This window comes from Manduca sexta, chromosome 27, assembly GCF_014839805.1.
Source record: "Manduca sexta isolate Smith_Timp_Sample1 chromosome 27, JHU_Msex_v1.0, whole genome shotgun sequence".
Lineage (NCBI taxonomy): Eukaryota > Metazoa > Arthropoda > Insecta > Lepidoptera > Sphingidae > Manduca > Manduca sexta.
Genome location: NC_051141.1, coordinates 16,899,055 through 16,919,532, shown reverse-complemented (window position 1 = coordinate 16,919,532; position 20,478 = coordinate 16,899,055). Strand labels below are relative to the sequence as shown.

Sequence of the window (20,478 nt, the reverse complement as noted above, 5' to 3'; positions counted from 1 at the left end):
TTACAGCTCGTACTACGGCAACGCAGTACCAACCGAGTGCATCACCAGTAACACTTGTTCGGCATCTACCCTCTAAACGTCATGAGGCGACAAGTTCTAAGGTCGCGTGGCCGGTACAGAATATTCAGTATAAAAATTCGTTCCGATGTTTTAAAAAGAATATTGTATTGGAGTAAGTCTTAATTTTATTTTTGACTTCTCATGCGACGGCAAATGAATTTAAATCTGAATCATTTATTGTGTCTGATTAGTTATTATTTGTTAGTAAAGGATTTTGCGACAGTTCGAAATTACTTTGTGCAAGGCGAATATTTTTTATTGTTCATGAATTCAATAAAATGTGCAAAGTGATTTTAGTTAGTAATTATTGAGAGATATATTTTTGTTTCAGAACTCATAACAATGTGCTTGTACGGTATTTTCTGCATCGTTTTTACATTGGCAACCGTTTTGTTGGCCGATACTGGTGAGTTACGATTCAGTTATTTATTTTGCCCCATTTTTACTTATTTATTTTTTCTTAGAAAAAGTGAAAAATAATATTGTGCCTGCATAAAACATTTGGATCTTAAGAAAAAATAATCAACAGATATAATAATTCGTATTATTATTGGTTATTAGTATTCAATACAGAAGATACAATTTGTCACGATAATAGAATTTAATTACAATTATTCTACATCTTAGACTGTAGAAATATTGTTGAGTACCAATTCGCCACGTATATATACATTCACCGACCTCCTAATTGCTGTTCATGAATTATATTATAAGAAGACTAAAGGCATCAAAACCTTTCGAGCACATCTAAATTTTATCTCTTAATCCAGCATTGAAGTGTGTATACACTTCCATGGCCTTTTTTTACACGCTTGGCAAAGTTACCCCTCTGTTTCTAGAAGTTGTAGTGCTCCGGGCGGTCCGCGGGCGCGACGCTCGCCTCCCCTGCGGACAAGGGAAGGTGTTCCTGGACGGACCCGACTCTTACGTACTGTGGCTGAAGAACGACCGCGACTTCCTCTACAGGTTCCCGAATGAGGAGTCCGAAAAACGGTAAGTGGAAAAAAATTGGGAGCGTTGAACAACAAGTTCCTTGCAAGCAATCTTTGAAGAAATATAAAAGGAAATGTATTTTTTATTCATAAGGTCTACTTGACTATCGGACGATGTGAGGGTAAAATTAGACGACAAACTTATAAGTTAATTACAAAAAAAAAAGTTCTTGGAACTAAATATAATTATAATTTGCCAATAGTTATTTCCTATTGATTTTTCTTTGAGACCGTCACCGGAGCAAACGGTCTTGAGAATTCCTTCTACACTTTTATAGCGCATGAGTTACAGGAAAGAATATGCGAAGATTTAGAAATCATTTCGTTATAATTTAATTTGTACGTTTTTTTAAATTATAAACTACCAGAATATTCCTTATTAGATAAACTAATCATATTGGTAACAAATTAAAATGCTGTTTATCTTAAGCGGTGATGCACGGCATTAACAATTTTACGTACATTTTATATCTAGAGTATATATAAAAATGCGGTTCGCATTAGCATTTTTTGGGGACAGCGCTTTAAATTGAGAAATGAACCAATGATCGAGCCCATATATAAAATATTTCTAAGTCTACTAACATCTGTCTTGGAAGTACTACCGTGAGTGATCCTTATAAAGAAACTTCTTTGCGGCGAAGGTAGAGTGTTTCTTGAACGAAACCGACTCCTCTTGTGCATTAGCGACTAAAAAGGAACCACCTTTCTCCACGCTCATTCATAATAAGTCACATTCTATAACATAAATTGGATAATCACAGTCACAAGTGTTAGAGAATGAATATATACTTAGCAACAACCGTAATTAAATGTCGTCAGCTATCTAATTACTATAAATGACGCTCTTGTCGCTAACGGTTCCGCATAAGTGAAAAAAATATTCCTGCAATAAAAGTTTGTACAGATTTTCGGTATAAAAAAAAAAAAAAGTCGATATGGTCATCCATAACATCTCCTGGAGACTATTTGTACTAAATATGTTACAATAGCTGTAGTTAATAACTGTCCCAGCCCGTCCATATGGCGAACGGAACGGCCATTCTAAGCGTCAAGGGTCAGGGGGTGCGCTCTGACCCTTGGTGGAGAAGGCTGCTATGTGCCACCTTAGCGTCAGTAGGGTAGAGCCAGCTCATAGGAAAGGCGTTTCAGAGCCTGTATACATATAATATACCTATGATTTAAGAAGAAGTCGCCGGAAAAAGAGGCGCCAAAAATTATTTCACTCGGGGCGCAGGAATAGCTAACGACTGGTTAATAATTATTTTGTGTGTGTGTTTTTACTTATGTGATATTCAATAAAGGATTGTCTATCTATTTAGTTATATATAAACGCAAGTACGACATATTTGATGTAATAAGTAAGTTTCTGCGTAGTTGAATAATTTCCCAAAGCATTTGATACCACAGCCTTAGTTAAAAATTGTCGTGTCTAAGAAATACCGCCGAAGTTACAGTATATCATATTCAAACCAATGTCCTTGCGAAAGTAAGACATGAGCTGATGATCTAAGTCTGAATAGATCTTCATAAATTATATCTAAGGACCATCTTGAACTCAAAAAATCTTTTTTTTTGGAAGCAGTGATGTTACAGACAGACATATATATATACCCACCTTAAACTTATAACACCCATCATTTTCCGTGATTCCTCACAGAAAATGATGGGTGTTATAAATAACTTGCTGAAATTGGTCAAGCAACTATTAGTTTCATGTAGTGAATCGCATCTGCGCAACTAGCAGAGAAGCCTTGCGCGTCAACAAAAAATTATTGATTTCAAAAGAAAGATTTCTTTCTCGCGATTTTTAAGGTCTTGTATGAATAAGTATATATGAGTAAATTTTTCTGTACGTTAGACATATTTGAATATTGTTTCCGTAAATTCTATGGAGGTAATTTACCTAACAAAAATTTCTCGAGACGCATTTTTATCAGTATCAAGTTTAATAAAATCGATAGCAATAGATTGAATATATCACGACCTTCCCACGGCCGTTTTATCATTTGCTAGGGTGTCTTGATAAAATTGTCTTTGTCAAGGAAATTTCCAACGACAAAAATTATATACATTTGTTATTCCGTTTATAGACGAGACGTGTTTTATTCTGCAGTAGGACCTTGACTTTTGTAATAATATATGTACTACCATGAGGAATATTGACCGTGAAGTCCTAAATAATAAAGTATATTATATGAAAAGACCATAAGCTGCTTTCCGGTGGTAAAAACTATTTAAAAAAGAAGCAATACTACTCATAACTTCAACTTAAAACGCCTTATAGCAAAGTATATGACATTATGTGATTATCACCAAAATAAATTGCAAAGAGCCATTCATAATGAATAGAATTATATTGTAGTGTTAATACTACGTAGATAGGTAACTATTTAAAGATTTTGCATAGTCATCGTATGGAGCCTTTACTAGCCCTCAAACGTTACAACCGCTTCAACTTTCCCAGAAGCCTCGCCCGGGACCGCATCTTCGGCACATCCTGCGTGTCCGGGACATGCTACGACGACACTTCGCTTTTACTCAAGCACATCAGCGACTCCGAGGCAGCGCTGTATCGCTGCCGCGTGCACTACCAGGCCTCGCCTTCCGTGGACTACGTCATCGAAGTCAGGCTAGTTGGTAAGTGGTTACAGGAATCTCCTTAGCTTGTAGTCCGTCATGCTACATGTCCATACTGCTCAAATACATCAGCGAATCCGAAGCTGGACTGGACCGCTACAGCGTTGACTACTATGCAGGATAGTATCCCAATCATAACAGAGCCACTCCCCTTTGCTTTCATGTTTTTTATTATAATATATTATTTTAAAAGGTTTGGTCTGAAAATCTGAAGATAATGGTACGAAGCTGTTTAATTTGAATACATTATAAGGCAACAGAATGATTTTTGTTTTTTTTTTTTTCACCAACAAGAATATCCATAAACGTAATAGAACTTAACCATAATGATGTAATGTGACCATATGGTCCAATTGTAATGACGTGCGACCCCAAACGATAACATCGGGGTTTAATAAGTGGTTAATTACTATAAACCGCATACTAGCTCTCGCCCCGCGGCTCTCACCGATATGCTTGGTTACGCACCTTGTTTATGTTTACCATCACGTTATCATATTTAACGTGTCTATAAATCAATGCAACTGACAAAGCTATTAATGAGCAGATGTGGAAGATTTTGTTAGAGCAGTCAGTGTTATGATTTTAAAAGAAATTACTGCTGGTTTAAAAAGGAAAGGGCTTTCCGGAAACGGAATACGACCATTTATGGAATAGAAAAATCGAATTCGTACCCCTTTTCAACCAATTGTTGTTTAAAAACCAGTTTTAATAAAGGATCACGGCAAAAGCAAAAAATTTCGATTTAGTAATTCTAAAAAAACGAAATGCCGTGAACTTTAGCATATTACAGACATTTGTTTGTAACCTTCAATTATTCGCTACCTCGTTCGAATCATGTGGTAGCGAAACATATTAAGTATGCATTATCCCCTTTCTAGTCGAAATACAATCCGTTCTATGCAATACCGCATTTACATGGATACTGATCGATGGCTGAGAGTTCGATGTTATTGCGTAGTTGTGAAAAAATAAGCGCAATACGTTCTGCACTTTGTGTAAAAAGGTGTGTTGCACTAACCCCACGTTTTAGTGGGATAAGGGAGCGTGACACATCGGGCGCGAGTGTGGCGCGTACATGGGTTTGCCCGCGTACGCAATTGAACACGCAATGTGTAAACGAAGCTGCGAACTCGAAAGTTTTCATGCTGCATCTTTTAGTATATTTAACCGACTACAATATTTTTGTATGGAACAGACAGGCGTTGGAGATAGGAAATTACAAAAAAAACTCATTATTTTAACTTTTGAGAGGTGTTTTGCGTTAGGGATAGTTTAGATTTTAGTAATTTTTGATGTAACTACCTAGAAATATTTTTTTAACTAACACTCAACCGACTCCGACAAACTGTGCAATCAAAAAATAATTAAACTTTATATTCACGTTAATAAGAAATTCTTAAAACACAAGCAAAGTAATTTTGCTTTCCTATACGTCTCTTCATTTTGTTGTTTTTTTTTTTTATTTTAGTCGTTTTTTAACTTTATTTATATATTATTTTTAAATCTCAAATTTAAGAAGACTTTGTCAATACACGTAGTCGTTGATCATTTCAGACTGCAACAGTCAATGTAAAGTCTCACTTAGAACTAAATACTTAAAACTAAGAAATACTGAGATTCTTAATTTGAACAAAGACATGTGCGTAATGAGCGTATGTTATGACTTTGTTGTAGATTCTCCTGGACAACCGAAAATATTCAACGGACAGGGCACAGAAATCACCAAGAGCTTCGTCGGACCGCTGAGTCTAGGGTTCGATCTTACTCTCGTATGCGAAGTTGATGACGGTAAGCTGTTCAAACATAGATATTTACATTGCGTAATATTTCCAAAAAATATTGTTTGCGGCTATTATTGCATCCTCGACGATAGTACAATAAGCATAAGTGACAAAAATAAAGTTTTTCATCAAAAGTTAAACCTGGAAGTGTCGATTATTTACTTAGCATTTAATGTATCTGAGTCAATTTGGCTTTTTCGTCACTTACTCTGTATTTAATAATGCTTTTGATATTGCACAATCCCCGTCAGAATTATTTCGTTTCACAATATCTTATGCACTACAATCTGATTGACGAATGTTATGATTATGATGATTTTACTAATGACGATGGCGGCAATGTTGGCGTTATATTCCCCTTAACTCTGTAATCTTGGTCATATGCCCCCCTATCTTGCAGACCAACCCGACACCCTGGTATACTGGCGTCGCAATGGCGTGGTGGTTGAACGCGCACAGTCCGCTCGTCCTGGTGTCTTGCGCGCTGAAGTCAACATTCGGAACGCCACTCGCGACGAGTTAGACGCGCATTACGAGTGCCTGGCGCAAAACGCTGACGTCACCGAACCCCTCACAGCCAGCGTAGTCATTAAGATGTATTGTGAGTGAATATGGAAAATACGACCTGGTTAAAATGGCAACAGGTCGCTGCATGGATCAGATTGGTCTGGAAATCATTAGGAAGTCCTTAGTTTAGCAGTTAAATAACCGAAGGTTGAAGGTGATGATGGTGACGATTATGTTCATAGATATTTATGGATGATGCAGTAGTTTACAACTTATCAGTAGTCCAAGAGGTGTAGGTTACTATAACTTTTTGGCTATCGAGATGCAATAAATAAGACTACATTAATACTTATCTTCAGATCTAGTTTACATATTTTACTGTGGTTTATATTGTAATACCTATATATATCAATAGACACATGATTGCTCAACGATACTCTACGGGATCAATATTTTTCCTCGCTTCATTTTAACCTCTTGGAACTACCTTATTTGAAACCGACGCGATTTCATACACCACATAGATACAGTAGGACTAGTACTTATATGATGACATATCATACCCAGTGGCGCCTCTAAGCGTCGAGATCCGACTGAACAATAACTTCGACTTCGAGGCCGGGCAACCACGCGTGGTGGATTGCGTGGTGGTGGGGTGCGTGCCGCCACCGTCCATTACCTGGCATCTGGGCGACACTATGCTCAGGCCTACCGTACACAAGGTTAGTTTATAGTGAAATTAGTCTATACTAGCTTTCCACTATATGCATTCCAGAGAAAATTAAAATTTATAATCTTCGGTCCGTAAGTATAGTTTATTACAAAATTTACGAAAAGCTTTTCCTAACTGTTATCGTCATTAGAAAGGCCAAAAAATTTTCTTATTTGAGTAAAAAAAAAATTACGACTATCAGCCTAATAGTTCAGTTATGAAATTTAGTAAGTTCGACTATCATAAAAAAATTACACAAATCTAAATAACTTGCAGTCTATATAAGCTCTCTTATTTAAACACCCTGTATATCCAAAAGACCTAAAAAATATTATACCCTTAGGAAAATGCATGATGATTCCCACAGGAACTCCACGATGGCAACTACACGGTTTCCTCGCTGACCCTGGCGCCGTCCCTGCGTGACAGTAGACGGGAGCTCGTCTGCAGGGCCCACAACTCGCACCAACCTAGCGTCGTATTCGAAGATAAGGTCGTGCTTAATGTTGGATGTAAGTTGGAAATATTTCTAATATATATAAATGGCCGCTGAAATATCAATGCGCAGTCGAAGCTAACAGAGTATGCACAGACAGACATGATACAGACTTTAATATAGAAGAATTTCTTTGGCATTTCTATTTCCAAATGTTCTGTAAACACTGATAATACGCAGCGAGTAAGGTTTTTAAAGGATAATCTTATATTAATTTACGAAGTGCAATGTAATTTAGATCGGCCAATATGCGTGTCGACTCGCGAGGAGACTATCGGAGCCATGGAGCGCGAAGCGGAGACGATCACGTGCGTGGTGGAGGGATCCCCGGAGCCGCTTCAGTTCAGCTGGACCTTCGCTGATTCTAGGACTCTCTATACTAGCGTTAAGGTGAGAAGTCAGATATTATCTTGAAATCTTTGTTATCGTAACCATATTATATTTTTGTATTTAAAAATATCCTATTGCTGAATAATATTAAAACAAACACAATGTAATGCTGTACAATAATTTCATAAAATAACACCACCATTTGGATTAGGATACTATCTGTAGGTGAATATATTATACTTCTGCATACTTTAGTATTTATTATTATGTAACAGAAAGTCCCTGGCCATCATCATCGCTACTCCTCGAGCTTGACCTGGCTCCCACGAGAGGGAGATATTGGGCTGCTTCTCTGTCGGGCCACCAACGCATTCGGGGAGCAAAAGAGACCTTGCACCTTCACCGTCTCCCCTGGAGGACCACCTCAAGCTCCTGAATGTGTCGTGCTGAGAGCATTTCCTAGTGCACTGCGCGTCCAGTGCAAGAAAGGTTTGTTTTTAGTTCACCAGAGACCATGCTTCGCTTTGCCTTGGCTAAAAGGCATGCATAGAATTTAACTGTGATGTTACCTACTTACTTCGGAAAAAGCAAGTAATGTCCTTGTTTACTAATATTTAAAAGTGATTGATGAACATTTAACAACCCTCATTCACATATGCACATTGGGTTCCCTACCTACTTTAAATTTAACTTGATGCTCAAACAAAACAAATAAATAACTTTAATCTTCGCAGATCTAGAATAAGGAATTTCAAGGGTTTTAATATATAACTTACAATGTCAAACTTAAATCCACCTACTTTCCCGACAGCATGGGACGGCGGACGCCCTCAGACAGTCCACCTGGAACTCTTGGATGAGGACGGCGCGCTGTTGCACAACATCTCCGACCCGGCCGGCCACTTCCAGCTGCCGAGCGTGACGGATGATCGCAACCTGACGGCTCTCGTGTACGCCACCAGCGAGCGTGGCCGCAGCGAGACTACCACAATGCATCTTAACAGCTTCAAACCCTTAACTGCGTCTGGTAAAATGTGGATTTCTTTCCCTACAAAGAGTTGCAAATAATTATAATGTTTAATTTCTTTGTTCCTGCTTTAAATCCTAGTGAAATGTTCTCGTTTATAATTGATTACTTGGAAGATTTTGCAGTGAATAATTAAAATTTCGAATATATACTTTATTATCAGACTTTCAACCAAAATCAATTATCACACAAAAAGAACATGACATCATACTGATTTCCTTAAGTGTCGAATCCATTATATCTTGATAAAAACTTAATATTGATAATTTGATATGTATGTTTTATCGAAAAATTATTGATGCGTTTGTATTTCAGCAGTGGTTGAGAAGGCGCCGATGCCAGTGTGGGCCCGCTGGCTGGAGGCGGCCGCTGCGACCATCGTCATCAGCGTGGTCATCGTCGCCATCGCGATGTGCATCAAGACGCTAAAGGGCAAGCGCAACAACTCCGAGCTCAACCCTGACCTCGTGCCGCGGTCTGATGGTGAGGATCATGAAAATCTAGTAGGCCACAGTAAGTTAGGAGATAGACTCCGAATACACATGACGTACCTGTATTTACGAATAATCTTTTTTAATGGTTTCTGCAAAGTAACTGGGCCTGGTGGTAAGTGGAGCGGCGACCAGATATAGCATCGACTGATGAAAGATGATTATCCCTGGCCAGTTGACACAATTATGCCGGCCTGTTCAGCCTTTACGCAGAAGCTGCAAATTAAAAATGTTCTAGTTTACAGATTTTGGAATCAAAATGTTGAATAATCGTTTTAACGTGTTTCAGAGTTAATTTGCTTTTATTTATCTATAGGCTCATTCCATCGCGAACCAGATTTCGCGCGAGAGGAGCGTCTCCTGGGCACGACTAACATCACTGTCAACCAACTGGCAGCTTGCCAGAACGTAAGTACTTTAGGATTAAACCGAGCTTTCATAACCAACCTCTTTTAATACGAACTCAGTCCTAATGTAACAATATCGTTTGTCGAATTAATTCCAAATTTTTTCTCGCGGAATTTTTGTTTGTTTTATGTATTATTTTTAACCTAAAATCGAAATGGATTCAATATGTAACACGGAGAAGAACTTAGCACCTCCATGATTTTTAATTCCTTCTACTATTCGCCCATGAAGTTACAACTATTTTACTTTGTCAAATTTAACTTCATAAAAATAATGACAAACTATACTATAAACCATCAATGATTACAATAAATATAATTTAATATTATAGAAAACGTTTTAATTAATTCTCTTCCTCAGCAATACTCAACAACGCCGGTGCCATCATGCCGCGTGATGGTGGGATGCGCAGGACACACGAGCACCCAGGACTCCTGCCCAGCCGCGCAGCACTCCTACTACGTCTAAACGTGGATATAGATCCGGCGTAACACCTTTACACGCGTATTGGAAACTGTAGGGCAGATAATGCCGTTCACCGAAATTAGATCAAACACACAATTTTATTTGGAATGTTACAAATTGTAGGAGGAAACTAAGTTGTTCAATGCAGTGTTATTTGGCAAGGATTTTCTCAAAGCGAGTTGAGTGTCACCTATTTAAATAAATATTTCTTGTTATCCAGATGGCAACTCAAACTAGTCTTATATTAAGTTGGGAAATATTACTGTATTTAATTGCTATCAGCTCGAATAAGTTGTGTGAAGTTGGTCAATGGAAATGCTAGGGTAAGGGCGCGGTTTAATGTGCGTTCAATTACTGTCAAGCATACAAAACGTACGTAAACCTTAATAAAGCGATTCTATAGGAAGTACGTGTAGACAACGCGTCACACAACGTTGTACATGTACGACTTAAACTGGACCTTAGAGTAAATGCATATAGTTGCATATAATTTAGCACAACATTAATGCGTTTATAGGATTATTTTAAATAATGGAAACCTAACAACGGCCGTGGAAAACTATAACTCGTTATAAACGATAAAAAATCTGTTAACTATAACACAGCACTATGAATCAATGTATTAGATCAATGAGGAAAAGTCTGAGCTAGTCTTTAGCGAACAGAAGCTAGTCATCCGCTCCACGGTCGCTGCCCGTTTTCACACATCTAGTCAGACTAGTCTATATTGCACATAAGCTGGAATAAGTGGTCTCAACCATTTTACTCTGTGTATTTAAAATAAACATATATTCCTGAATATGAATGCTTCATTTATCTTTTCCCCTAGAAAAAAGTATTACGTCTTCGTTCAATTCTTTTGTAAACTGGCGGGAGCCTAGTCGAGAGTGAATCGGACTACCGAGAGAAATGTCCGCAGGTTTAAATAACAAGGGCACTATAGCGTTTCCAAGGTTATCTGTGTATTTTTTGTGAGTTACTGCTTCCTTTAACAGTGAAAACGTCGTGCGTATGTTTAATATATGTATCTGCATACCTGAGAAGTTTTCTAAAGGAATTTCAAGGGTGTGTGAAGTCTACCAATCCGCAGTTGGCCAGACTAGGACTAGGGCCTAATGCGCTTCAGTACTAGAAGCGGCCGTGCTTAGTGGGACAGTAATTAATAGAGGGCTGATGTTATATATTAAGGATACTTTGGAATAAATAAGCAATTATTTATTTATCTTATAACCATCCATCTACTAATAAACTTTAATCGTTATCTACTTTAAAAAACATTATTTTTGATGCTAATCATGTAAAAAACAATAAGAATAAAAATCATTGTTTTTTATGTAAGAAAAATATATTTTCGACGGAGAATTGAACCCTGGTCCACTAAGAGGAAATGCGATATCAGCTGAGCTGCTGTTAAACTAAAGTCAGTATCTTAAAATAGTCGCTGTTTAATAAATTCGTATTAACATCAGTACTGGATGCGGGTCGCTTCTTATTAGAAGAGCTTGATCTGGAAATTTTTGGGGGAGGGTCCCATTTTCACCAGTGGACAGCCTACGGCTGATGACGTTCGTACATCAATAAACAAACTCAACAAACTACATCTTATGTCACAAAATGTCACGGATTTTGGCAGCTGAGTGTTATGTATTTTATAGCTGACTCAGCAGAATAAATGATAGCTTAAATTTGCGCTAACCCACCAACCGCAATTAGTAAGTGGTATAGTAAATTCGCTTCTTTATTGTTATGAAAGTACATATTTACGGTTTCTGATTTTTGCTTTATCCACTAACACATTGATTCTTATCGAATTTTATGATTCTAGGTCAATGGAAAGAATTCTATTTTTTTAATTCATTTGTAGAATCGGAAAATATAATATTAGTAACAACTCTTTTTACTATTAGCAAATATTTTCTGCTCTCTGGTTCACTACAAATGCGATATAGATCATTTCATCAACGAAAACGCGCCCCATTAACTTTCCTAATCGCTTACAATGTACGTGAGTATAGCATGAGTGTATACTACGATGGATTGCTTCGAGGCTGGGGCTTGGATCAGCCCCTTAACCTGAAACATGCCCGTTAAAAAAGTGGTTGAGCGCGTCTCCATGTATGAAATGAGTTATACCTTAGTAATCTTTTATGTGTATTATTATTTATTATGTACGTGTTCTGTGACAGACATGATGTCGGACACTCTTAATTAGTACTACCATCCATTTGTAAACACCTTCATTGGACTTGTCGCAATATCCTTGCGGAAAATATGACACCAATGTCTTAGTCATTGGCTACGGAACTGCCGTTCTCTGATATGAATTCACTGTGGTCACTTCAACACATGAATAACAGATTCATTGTAAAAGCGTTATGTCAACAGAATCCGGCTTGCAAAACTACTCAATAAACTGGAAAAATTATGCTTTCATCCTCACTATATCGAAGGAAAAGCAATCGTATTGCAATAAAACAAAGTCCACATTGATACTACTGTTCCAATCTTAAGTCAATTCATAAAGTATAACTCATGAATACGACAAAGGAAATTGCATTTTATGGTACATAATTAGAATTTAATTTGCCTTAATGAGTACATTCACAGTATCGACGAGTAAATTTTTATTAACGATTACCTAACAGAGCGTAAACGGAAGATTACTGATACGTATAATTGTTTATTTAATATTTGCAACACTTATCGAGCTTTGAATGACGTAGGATTTTATTACTAAACAAATGTGTTTAAAATATAGAAAATCATAAAATATAAATATTTAGCAAATATTTGTGATTTGCTATATTTTAAATACATTGCGTCATAATGGTACGTTTTGTTACCATAAGAACCTGTTGGACATATTTCAAGTCAATTAAATTAGTCAGTTATCATATTAATGTGGCTTTTTTGTGTAGTGCCTCAGTGCCTCTGTCACAATAATCAGGAACGGATTACTGTTATCCAGGGAACGCGAGGCCCTCGCGGTAGTAACAAGAGCGATGTGACGCCTTGAGTAGAGTAAAAAAGCCCCGGATTTTCCTACAACCTATCCTTTGTTCTTTCCTTACCTGGGAAGGAGGCTCAAGAAAGGTCTTCCATAGCACTGCAAGAACCACGACAAGGGGAACTCTTCTGCCTGCTTCATTTGTCTTTAAATTTATTGTAATTTAAACCTGCCACCAAAGTGATCGTAATTGAATCCTATTCCCAATTTTGTAACGGAGATTGAACCTACGAGCTCAGAAATCCGCACACGGACTTAAACTTTTAGCTAATTTCGAATCGAATTATAACACATTACGATATTACTCATAGCTGGCCTGTATTTTTACAAATACAAAGAACGTACCGTAATGCATTTCTTGCATTCATTTATGGACAAAATAGAACATTGCTTTGCACCGTTTAGAGGTGTACAAAGAAAACATCTAACGGAAACAAGGTCATCTCTACTTGAAGGCCTTTTATACTCATATTAGAGTTCAGTTGTTAATTAAAAATGAGAATTAAGATCACTGTTCGCAATAAAATTCTATTCACATTCTTAAACAAATTAGTGAACAATAAAGAGGTGTTTACGCCCGGATTGTGAAATAATCGAAATAGTGACCATTTCTTTTTAATTCCTAGAACTTCAGTTAAAAACTGACTAATATAATCTAAATCAGAAGCGACGAAATTAAATAACACACAGCCGACAGCACCAAAACGTTTTGACATTAAACTTGTACATTTTTATGGAACAACATGCTTGCAGGAGAAAACTCTGATCAGGTCTATAATGAGATCAGAGTAGTTCACTTAAAAATGAAACTACTATGTTAATGTATAACATTTGAGTGAGACAGTTTATGGAACGGAGTAGAAAGCAAGGGGTTAGGAGCGGCCGGGCGGCGCTCGTGGCCGCGTAGTGCGCGCGCGCCGTCCACTCGTCGGAGCAGCGCGGTACGGCTGCGCGCGCTCTACCTGCGGCGCGCACCTGCGTCATAAGCGGACGCGATTTTAATCACTTTCCTACTAGATTTAACAATATTAGAAAGACTTTAAATTTAAACTTATTCTACAGTAATTAAATAATAGCAATTCATATTGAAGAATAAATTATAATCAAATGAAAAATTATATGTTTGCGCGGAAAATAGTTCAATTAGGTATTATAATTCGGTAAATGCAATTCAAACTGATTGATATTTTTATATCAAATAATTTAAAAATAAACTCAAATACTTCAGCATTTGAGTTTATTTTTAAATTATTTGATATAAAATAAGATGATGAGTAGCATTCGCGTTTAAGCCTGAAGGCTATCATCTTACTAATATTATAAATGCTAGAGTTTATGAAAATGTTTGGATGTTTGTAGGAAGTAAACACTGATATAACTGAACGGATTTAGATTAGATATGGTACACGGGTGAACCTTGTCCTGGATTAACATGTAGACTGCTTCTTATGTCGGTAATTTGCTCTAATAAGAATTTAGGACTTTCAGTGGGAATGCCTTTTCGCGCCGGCGAAGCCGCCAAGAACATATAGTTGAGGATATAATTAGGGCAAATATAAGTCACTCTATTAATTACGATGTTAAACGAATGCTTTCATATCAGTCGTCTAATACGATAACTTTACTTTAAGATTCACAATAGAAATAAGAAACAGGCCCAAACCATGGAAAAAGTATATACTAAGAGATACAATCAAGAGTTTTATTTTTATAAACGTAAATCCAATCTAAAGCTGGTTTACACTCAGAATGACCTTAAATTGCCAATAATAATATGTCACATTATGATGAAATATATAGGTATTATAGATTGTGTATTTCCATTTATTAATTATTTTTTCTAATAAGAATCCTATAAAAATATTTACATGACATCCTGTATTATGATACTCATAATTTTATCTATACCTCACTGTATAACTCATAAATAAAGCACTTATTTACACAAAAGAACAACAGAAACAATTTTGGATTCACCGTCGTTTCGTTACGCATTCAGTTTTGTGTGACCTTTACACCGCATCTCTTTTACGTAAGGATAAAAAAGTTTTCTTCGAAATGCATAACTTTATAAACTAATAATGGATGCTGTAAAGAATATAAAGAAGTTACTTAAATGCCACTTAGAAACATCTGTATTTTTTGTTTACGCTTATTATTATCGCTTTTCTTATGACGCGACAGTCGCCTTAGACAGAAAGAGACGAAAGATGCCCAGAGTCGAGAAGTGAAGATCGAGGAGGGAGGCCAGTACCGCCGCAAGAGTGTTAAGTGTGCATGAGTGTTCCAAAAAATTGTGCGTTATTACGGTGTCCGATAATGTTTTAATATTATTAAGGTATGTATTATTTATTATAATTTGAATGTTGTAATTTAAGTATTTTAGAAAATTAAATATAATTTACTACCCAAATTGTGTGCGGATGCGGGCGAACCGGTTGGGCAATAAACCACTCTTACGAGACAGCCATGTTTAGTTGTGCTGTTTTTTTTTTAATTCGCAATATTTATGCCGGGATAAAAGGAGTTCAGATTGTACATTAGAAATTTTTTTTTCAGTTAAAATTATTTCGGCCAGAATTGATTTTTCAATTGATTTTTCGATACTGGCCGAAATATTGTTTTTTACTGTTTTTTTAATTGATATTTTGTATTATTTACACTTTATTCTAATTATTTAAATATTAGCGAATAACATTTAAAATTGGATATGTAGTGATTAAAATTATATTGTAACGCGTTTGAGAATGCTTTTGCAACGGGACTTGCGCCTGAAAGCGGTTGTTACACTAAATAAACATTGCGATGTAGAAAGTACAATAGGAGTAAGTCACCGTAATTTATTTTATATTTATTACGAAATATTTACGTCTAGTTATCATATAGTTTTCTTACTAGTATTTTTTGATAAATTGTTGTTAATTTATTAGTTGGAGACTTTGAAAATAAAGAACATTGCAGACATCCAATTGCATGAAAAATATAATAGATTACCCTAGAACCACACGAAAATTAATTTCTTCCTCATTCTTCTTTCTTCGTTAAAATACCAATCAATTTCACTTTTATCTACAAGAAATCCTTACTTCATGAAATAAGCAATTACTATATTATTTTTTATGACGTTTAACAACTATTAGTTTACATAAGTTGACGGAAAGAAAAAATTGCAACACCCTCTATTTGCCGAACATTTCAGAGGCTTAAGAGAGGCTTAAGTCTAAACTCTGCTGTCAGCTTAACCTTACACTAACACTATGCTCGAAAGTCAAGATAAAATTTTAATTTCCTTTGCTATAGACAAATAATAATAAGTTACGAATCAAGGCAACTAATCTATCGATAACGTTTTTGTGACTTCGTTTTCGGAATTATGTATTATGTAAATACTTTTTATATTCATATCATTGTTAAAACGGATACATATCGCTAGCTAAATATTACAAGGTCCTCTGTTATTATTTATTATGTAGCAAAAAGTAAATTTGTAAATTTTCCTTCAGGAATGATTGGTAATTTTCACTGTAAAATACATACGTATGATGTTTATAATTAAATTTATACGTCAAAAATAATACGGAACCTTGTAATAGTGAGTCAGCTATTTTATTTTACTCTCGGAAACTTTGTGGTTATAAAATATCGTCAACTTTAAGTTTACTTTTTTCTTCAAATCTTTGTTTAGTTCGGGGTTTTTTATTCATGGGCCGGAAAATATAAAAACCGTAATAAAATCCGAGAAATAGTTTAATTTTAATGTCTAATATTCGCATAAACATAAAAAAATATTACTAACGAGTGATTCTCATAATTTGTCTCAATATGGAAAAATCAGCGCATCGATATTTTTCTTCTAATTGCATGTCCGAATAATTTCCTACTTACAAAGCAATACATATTATTACTATTATTGTTTATTTGTATATGCTTTTTTATTATAGCAAGAGGAAATAACATACTCATGTCTCCATAAATTAAAAGATTCCCAATGTATATAAAAATTACAAATAATGCCGCTGAATTTTGGTGCTTATATTACAATTGGCAATAAATTATCTAATAATAGTGCATCTGTACATGTCAACTCGGCACAAAACTTCAACGTAGGTCTTACAGCACCAACAAACAAAATTCATGTATTATATTATCATTTGCAAACTTCGAAACGTATATTATTATAATAAGGTAGAATAGATAAGATGTGATCCGCTTGGATTTATTTTTAATATTCTATAATTTGAACTTTGAATTGTGGAAAATCCATGGAAGTCTTCCCTCGATTATTTCAAGCACCTGGAACGTAGCACCCGTTTTGCCCCCACGTGAAAGATTTTCCCAGATTAACAGTGAAAATAAAATGCTTTAAACTATATTATTTATAAATAAAATTTTAATATCTGGTCCCAGATATTGCCCCATCTATGCCTCTTGTTCCCTGGTGAGAACTGCTTTCCTAACTGGTGGTTGAGTTAATATTGACGGAATCTGAATAATGTATTGCATTTTACAAGTTCAAATAACTTTCATTTCATTGAAATTAAACTAATTTTCGGATTCTTTTGGGGTTTTTGGTATTTTTTTTTCTCCCGACGATTCGAAGACTTTGCAGCCTTTATGGTCACGGGGGGAACCATGAAGGCAAAGTCTTCGAAACGTCGGGAGAAAAAAAAATACAAAAAACAACGATAGCATCCGAAAATTAGTTTAATCTCAATGTCTAACATTCGCGTAAACATAAGAAACTTTCATTTCATTTCAAAACATATCTTCGATTCGATTTTCAATATATCGACGATTATTACCGATTCCACACACAAATAATCAGTTATATCAATATATGTATATCGGCGGAAATCTACGAATTACATTTGCAGCTGCGATCTAGTCCCCTGTTCCCAATTCGCCGCGCCGCTATTGGACGGAACACGTTTGCAAACCCTTACTTACATAAGTAATGTCCGACCGGTTTTCGGCCAACTGCACTCGAAAAACATTTGCAGCCGACAACGCGATCGGCTCGGGCAGCTGCGGAATATAGGCCAATATGCCTAGACATCTGCCTAGCCGTGCTGCGGCCATTGTCTACATACATATTTAGGGAAGCAGAATTGTAAAAATTGTAAAAGGTTGTACGAATTGTGTGGTCATTTGAGTAAGATTTCAATGCCATTTTTCAATTATGAAATGATGATATAATTAACTAACAAGTTTGATAACTAACCGATTTTGCACATTTTAATGTAATTCGTGTTACAGTACCGTAGCATAATATCTAGTATTATTTAAAGTTTCTGAAATTAAATTTCTATTTATCAAATTTCGTAAATATGGTTTCTCAACAAATGTATAGGTTTTTATTCATTCTGAAATTTAAAACTATATTGTCAATATTCTTGATACTTTTTATTGCAAAACATTTCTATATAGACAGAGAGGCGATAAAATACTTCAATAAATCATTCCCATAAGAGTTAATTATTTAAAATTTCCCTCCACAATATACATAAATGTAATCATGTACGTAATACGTAAATCACAATAATCGTAATCATCTAGCCAATTTCAAGAAAATTTTCTAAATCTTGATTCCAGCTTCAGAGAGTACATTTCAGATTGGTAGTGCTATTGTCGAGATATATTCTTTGAAAATTTCTCGTGAAATTTGTCTGAAACCAACTTGTATACCGAGAAAGGAATTTCGCGCGGGCGGAGCCGCAAGCAATAATATATAGTATATAATATATATACAGGGTGAGACACAACAAAGCGTTTGACTGAAGCAGGTCGATAGAGGACCTAAAAAAACATCGATCTAACCCCATAAGTTGCCCAAAATTTCATAGTTTAAAGGTTATTTAGATATGTGTATTTTTTATGAAAGTCGACCTTACCACGAAACTTCGTAATTAAAGGTGTACAATTAGGTCTCCAGTCGCCATTTCTTTTAAATAATTACAAAAAATTCCGTAAAGGTTTATACTATCTCTAAATACGCGAAACACTGTTTCTAACTATTATAATCATTAGAGGGGCCAAATATTATTACCATTGGAATAAAATATCACAACTGTAGAGCTAATAGTGTAGCTTTAATAAAGAAATTTAGTGGTAATGTAGAGTTCCTTAAAATGAATTTAAACTACGCAATATCACAACAAACTGCACATTAAAGCCTCTTAAGTCCTGCATCAATTGGACACTATTGTACTACATCCTGTATATATAACAAAAATAACACAAACAATATGCATAATATGTGATAGTTAGCTCGGCTAAAGAAAACCGGACCGGCTTGATTACTTTCACTCAAAAATACCACTGTTATACTGATATAAGCGGTGTTGATTCACGGACTTTAGCGGGCCCGGACTCAGGAGAACCGGGGGTCATTGTGAGGTAATATTATAATTGTCGACATCATTGCCTTCGCGCAGTGTGAACTCGACTTCACATCCATCATGTATAATTCACAGTAACTAAATGTTTTGTTTTTAGTTACGTTCCATTAACACACATTTTATTTTTCGATTTATACTTATTCTATTAATGAACATAAATTTTGTTTTTCAGTTTATACTAATTCTGTTAATTTCAGTCTTCTAGGGTATGGGAATGTATCCTGAACTGTTCGAAGTTCAAAAAAGTTCGAAATAAATATTTTGACTCCTCAAATCTGCCCTAAATCCGGGCCTGTGCTGCGTTACCTCACAATGATCTCGATTTGTATAAGGACGCCAATATTAACCAACTACTTTTACTGTTCGATTATGCAATCGTCAACGGGAAAACTGCAATATTCATTTCAAAATATTACTAATGTAATAAAACAATTTGTTTTATTATTCCAAAAATAAAATTCATTTATATTAATTTGTTTATTAATAATATAGGTTAAACAAGCCGATATAATAACAAATATCATGTATCTTTAATACTGTATCACCAAGCATTAATTAAATATTATCAAAAAAAATTGCCACTAATATAATAAGTTCATTACAATTTTTCAAACTGAATTACTGATAAATCGCATAACTTTTTTTCACTACCCTGTATTGAATTTATCTCACACCAGCCACTAAACTACAGCGCAAGTTCTCTATACTACGGGAAACACGTGATATTTATGTAAATCGTAGCCGGCTATCAAACACGTCTTGGATCGAGTTACTGTCGTTTAAAAGCGAAAATGCATATTTCCATGGAAATACTTTTAATGTGAATTAGAAATCGTTGGCATTAATATGTGGGACTAGATACTGAAGGTAACTAACTGTTTATAATATATATGTAATATTTTACGAGAAATATTAAGCACTTAGCTTTAAATAAGTAACCCCCGGCACGAAAAAATCTCTAAAAAGAAACAATGAACCTCACTGCACCTGACTGGAGATGAAAATACGTATTTAGCGGTCTCCGACGCCACGTTTGGATCAAATCAGTACGGAGTAATTATACTTAAAAGACAAACAAACTATTTTTTTTTTAATGTTTAGATATTCCTAATTTTTTATAGCTTTAAATGACGAAATAAGCTTGCCGTTCACCTGATGGTC

At 35.5% G+C, this 20,478-nt stretch overlaps 2 protein-coding genes across 3 annotated transcripts in view; both read left to right on the top strand.

Annotated features, from left to right (window-relative positions):
- Nucleotides 1-394: 394 nt before the first annotated feature.
- Nucleotides 395-10,711, top strand: LOC115439949. Its single transcript, XM_030164039.2, has 13 exons — nt 395-466; nt 900-1,053; nt 3,520-3,692; nt 5,370-5,483; nt 5,877-6,077; nt 6,551-6,705; nt 7,063-7,207; nt 7,430-7,581; nt 7,797-8,010; nt 8,333-8,548; nt 8,864-9,031; nt 9,356-9,447; nt 9,808-10,711. The coding sequence occupies exons 1-13, from the start codon at nt 403-405 to the stop codon at nt 9,913-9,915; spliced, it is 1,956 nt and encodes a 651-aa protein (XP_030019899.2). The 5' UTR covers nt 395-402; the 3' UTR covers nt 9,916-10,711.
- Nucleotides 10,712-15,166: 4,455 nt separating this feature from the next.
- Nucleotides 15,167-20,478, top strand: part of LOC115439932 (calpain-C) — a 45,711-nt gene continuing 40,399 nt past the window's right edge. For both annotated transcript variants that reach the window (XM_030164014.2, XM_030164013.2), the window contains exon 1: nt 15,167-15,257. The gene's annotated coding sequence lies outside the window, so the exon portion shown is untranslated. The remainder of the gene's footprint in view (nt 15,258-20,478) is intronic.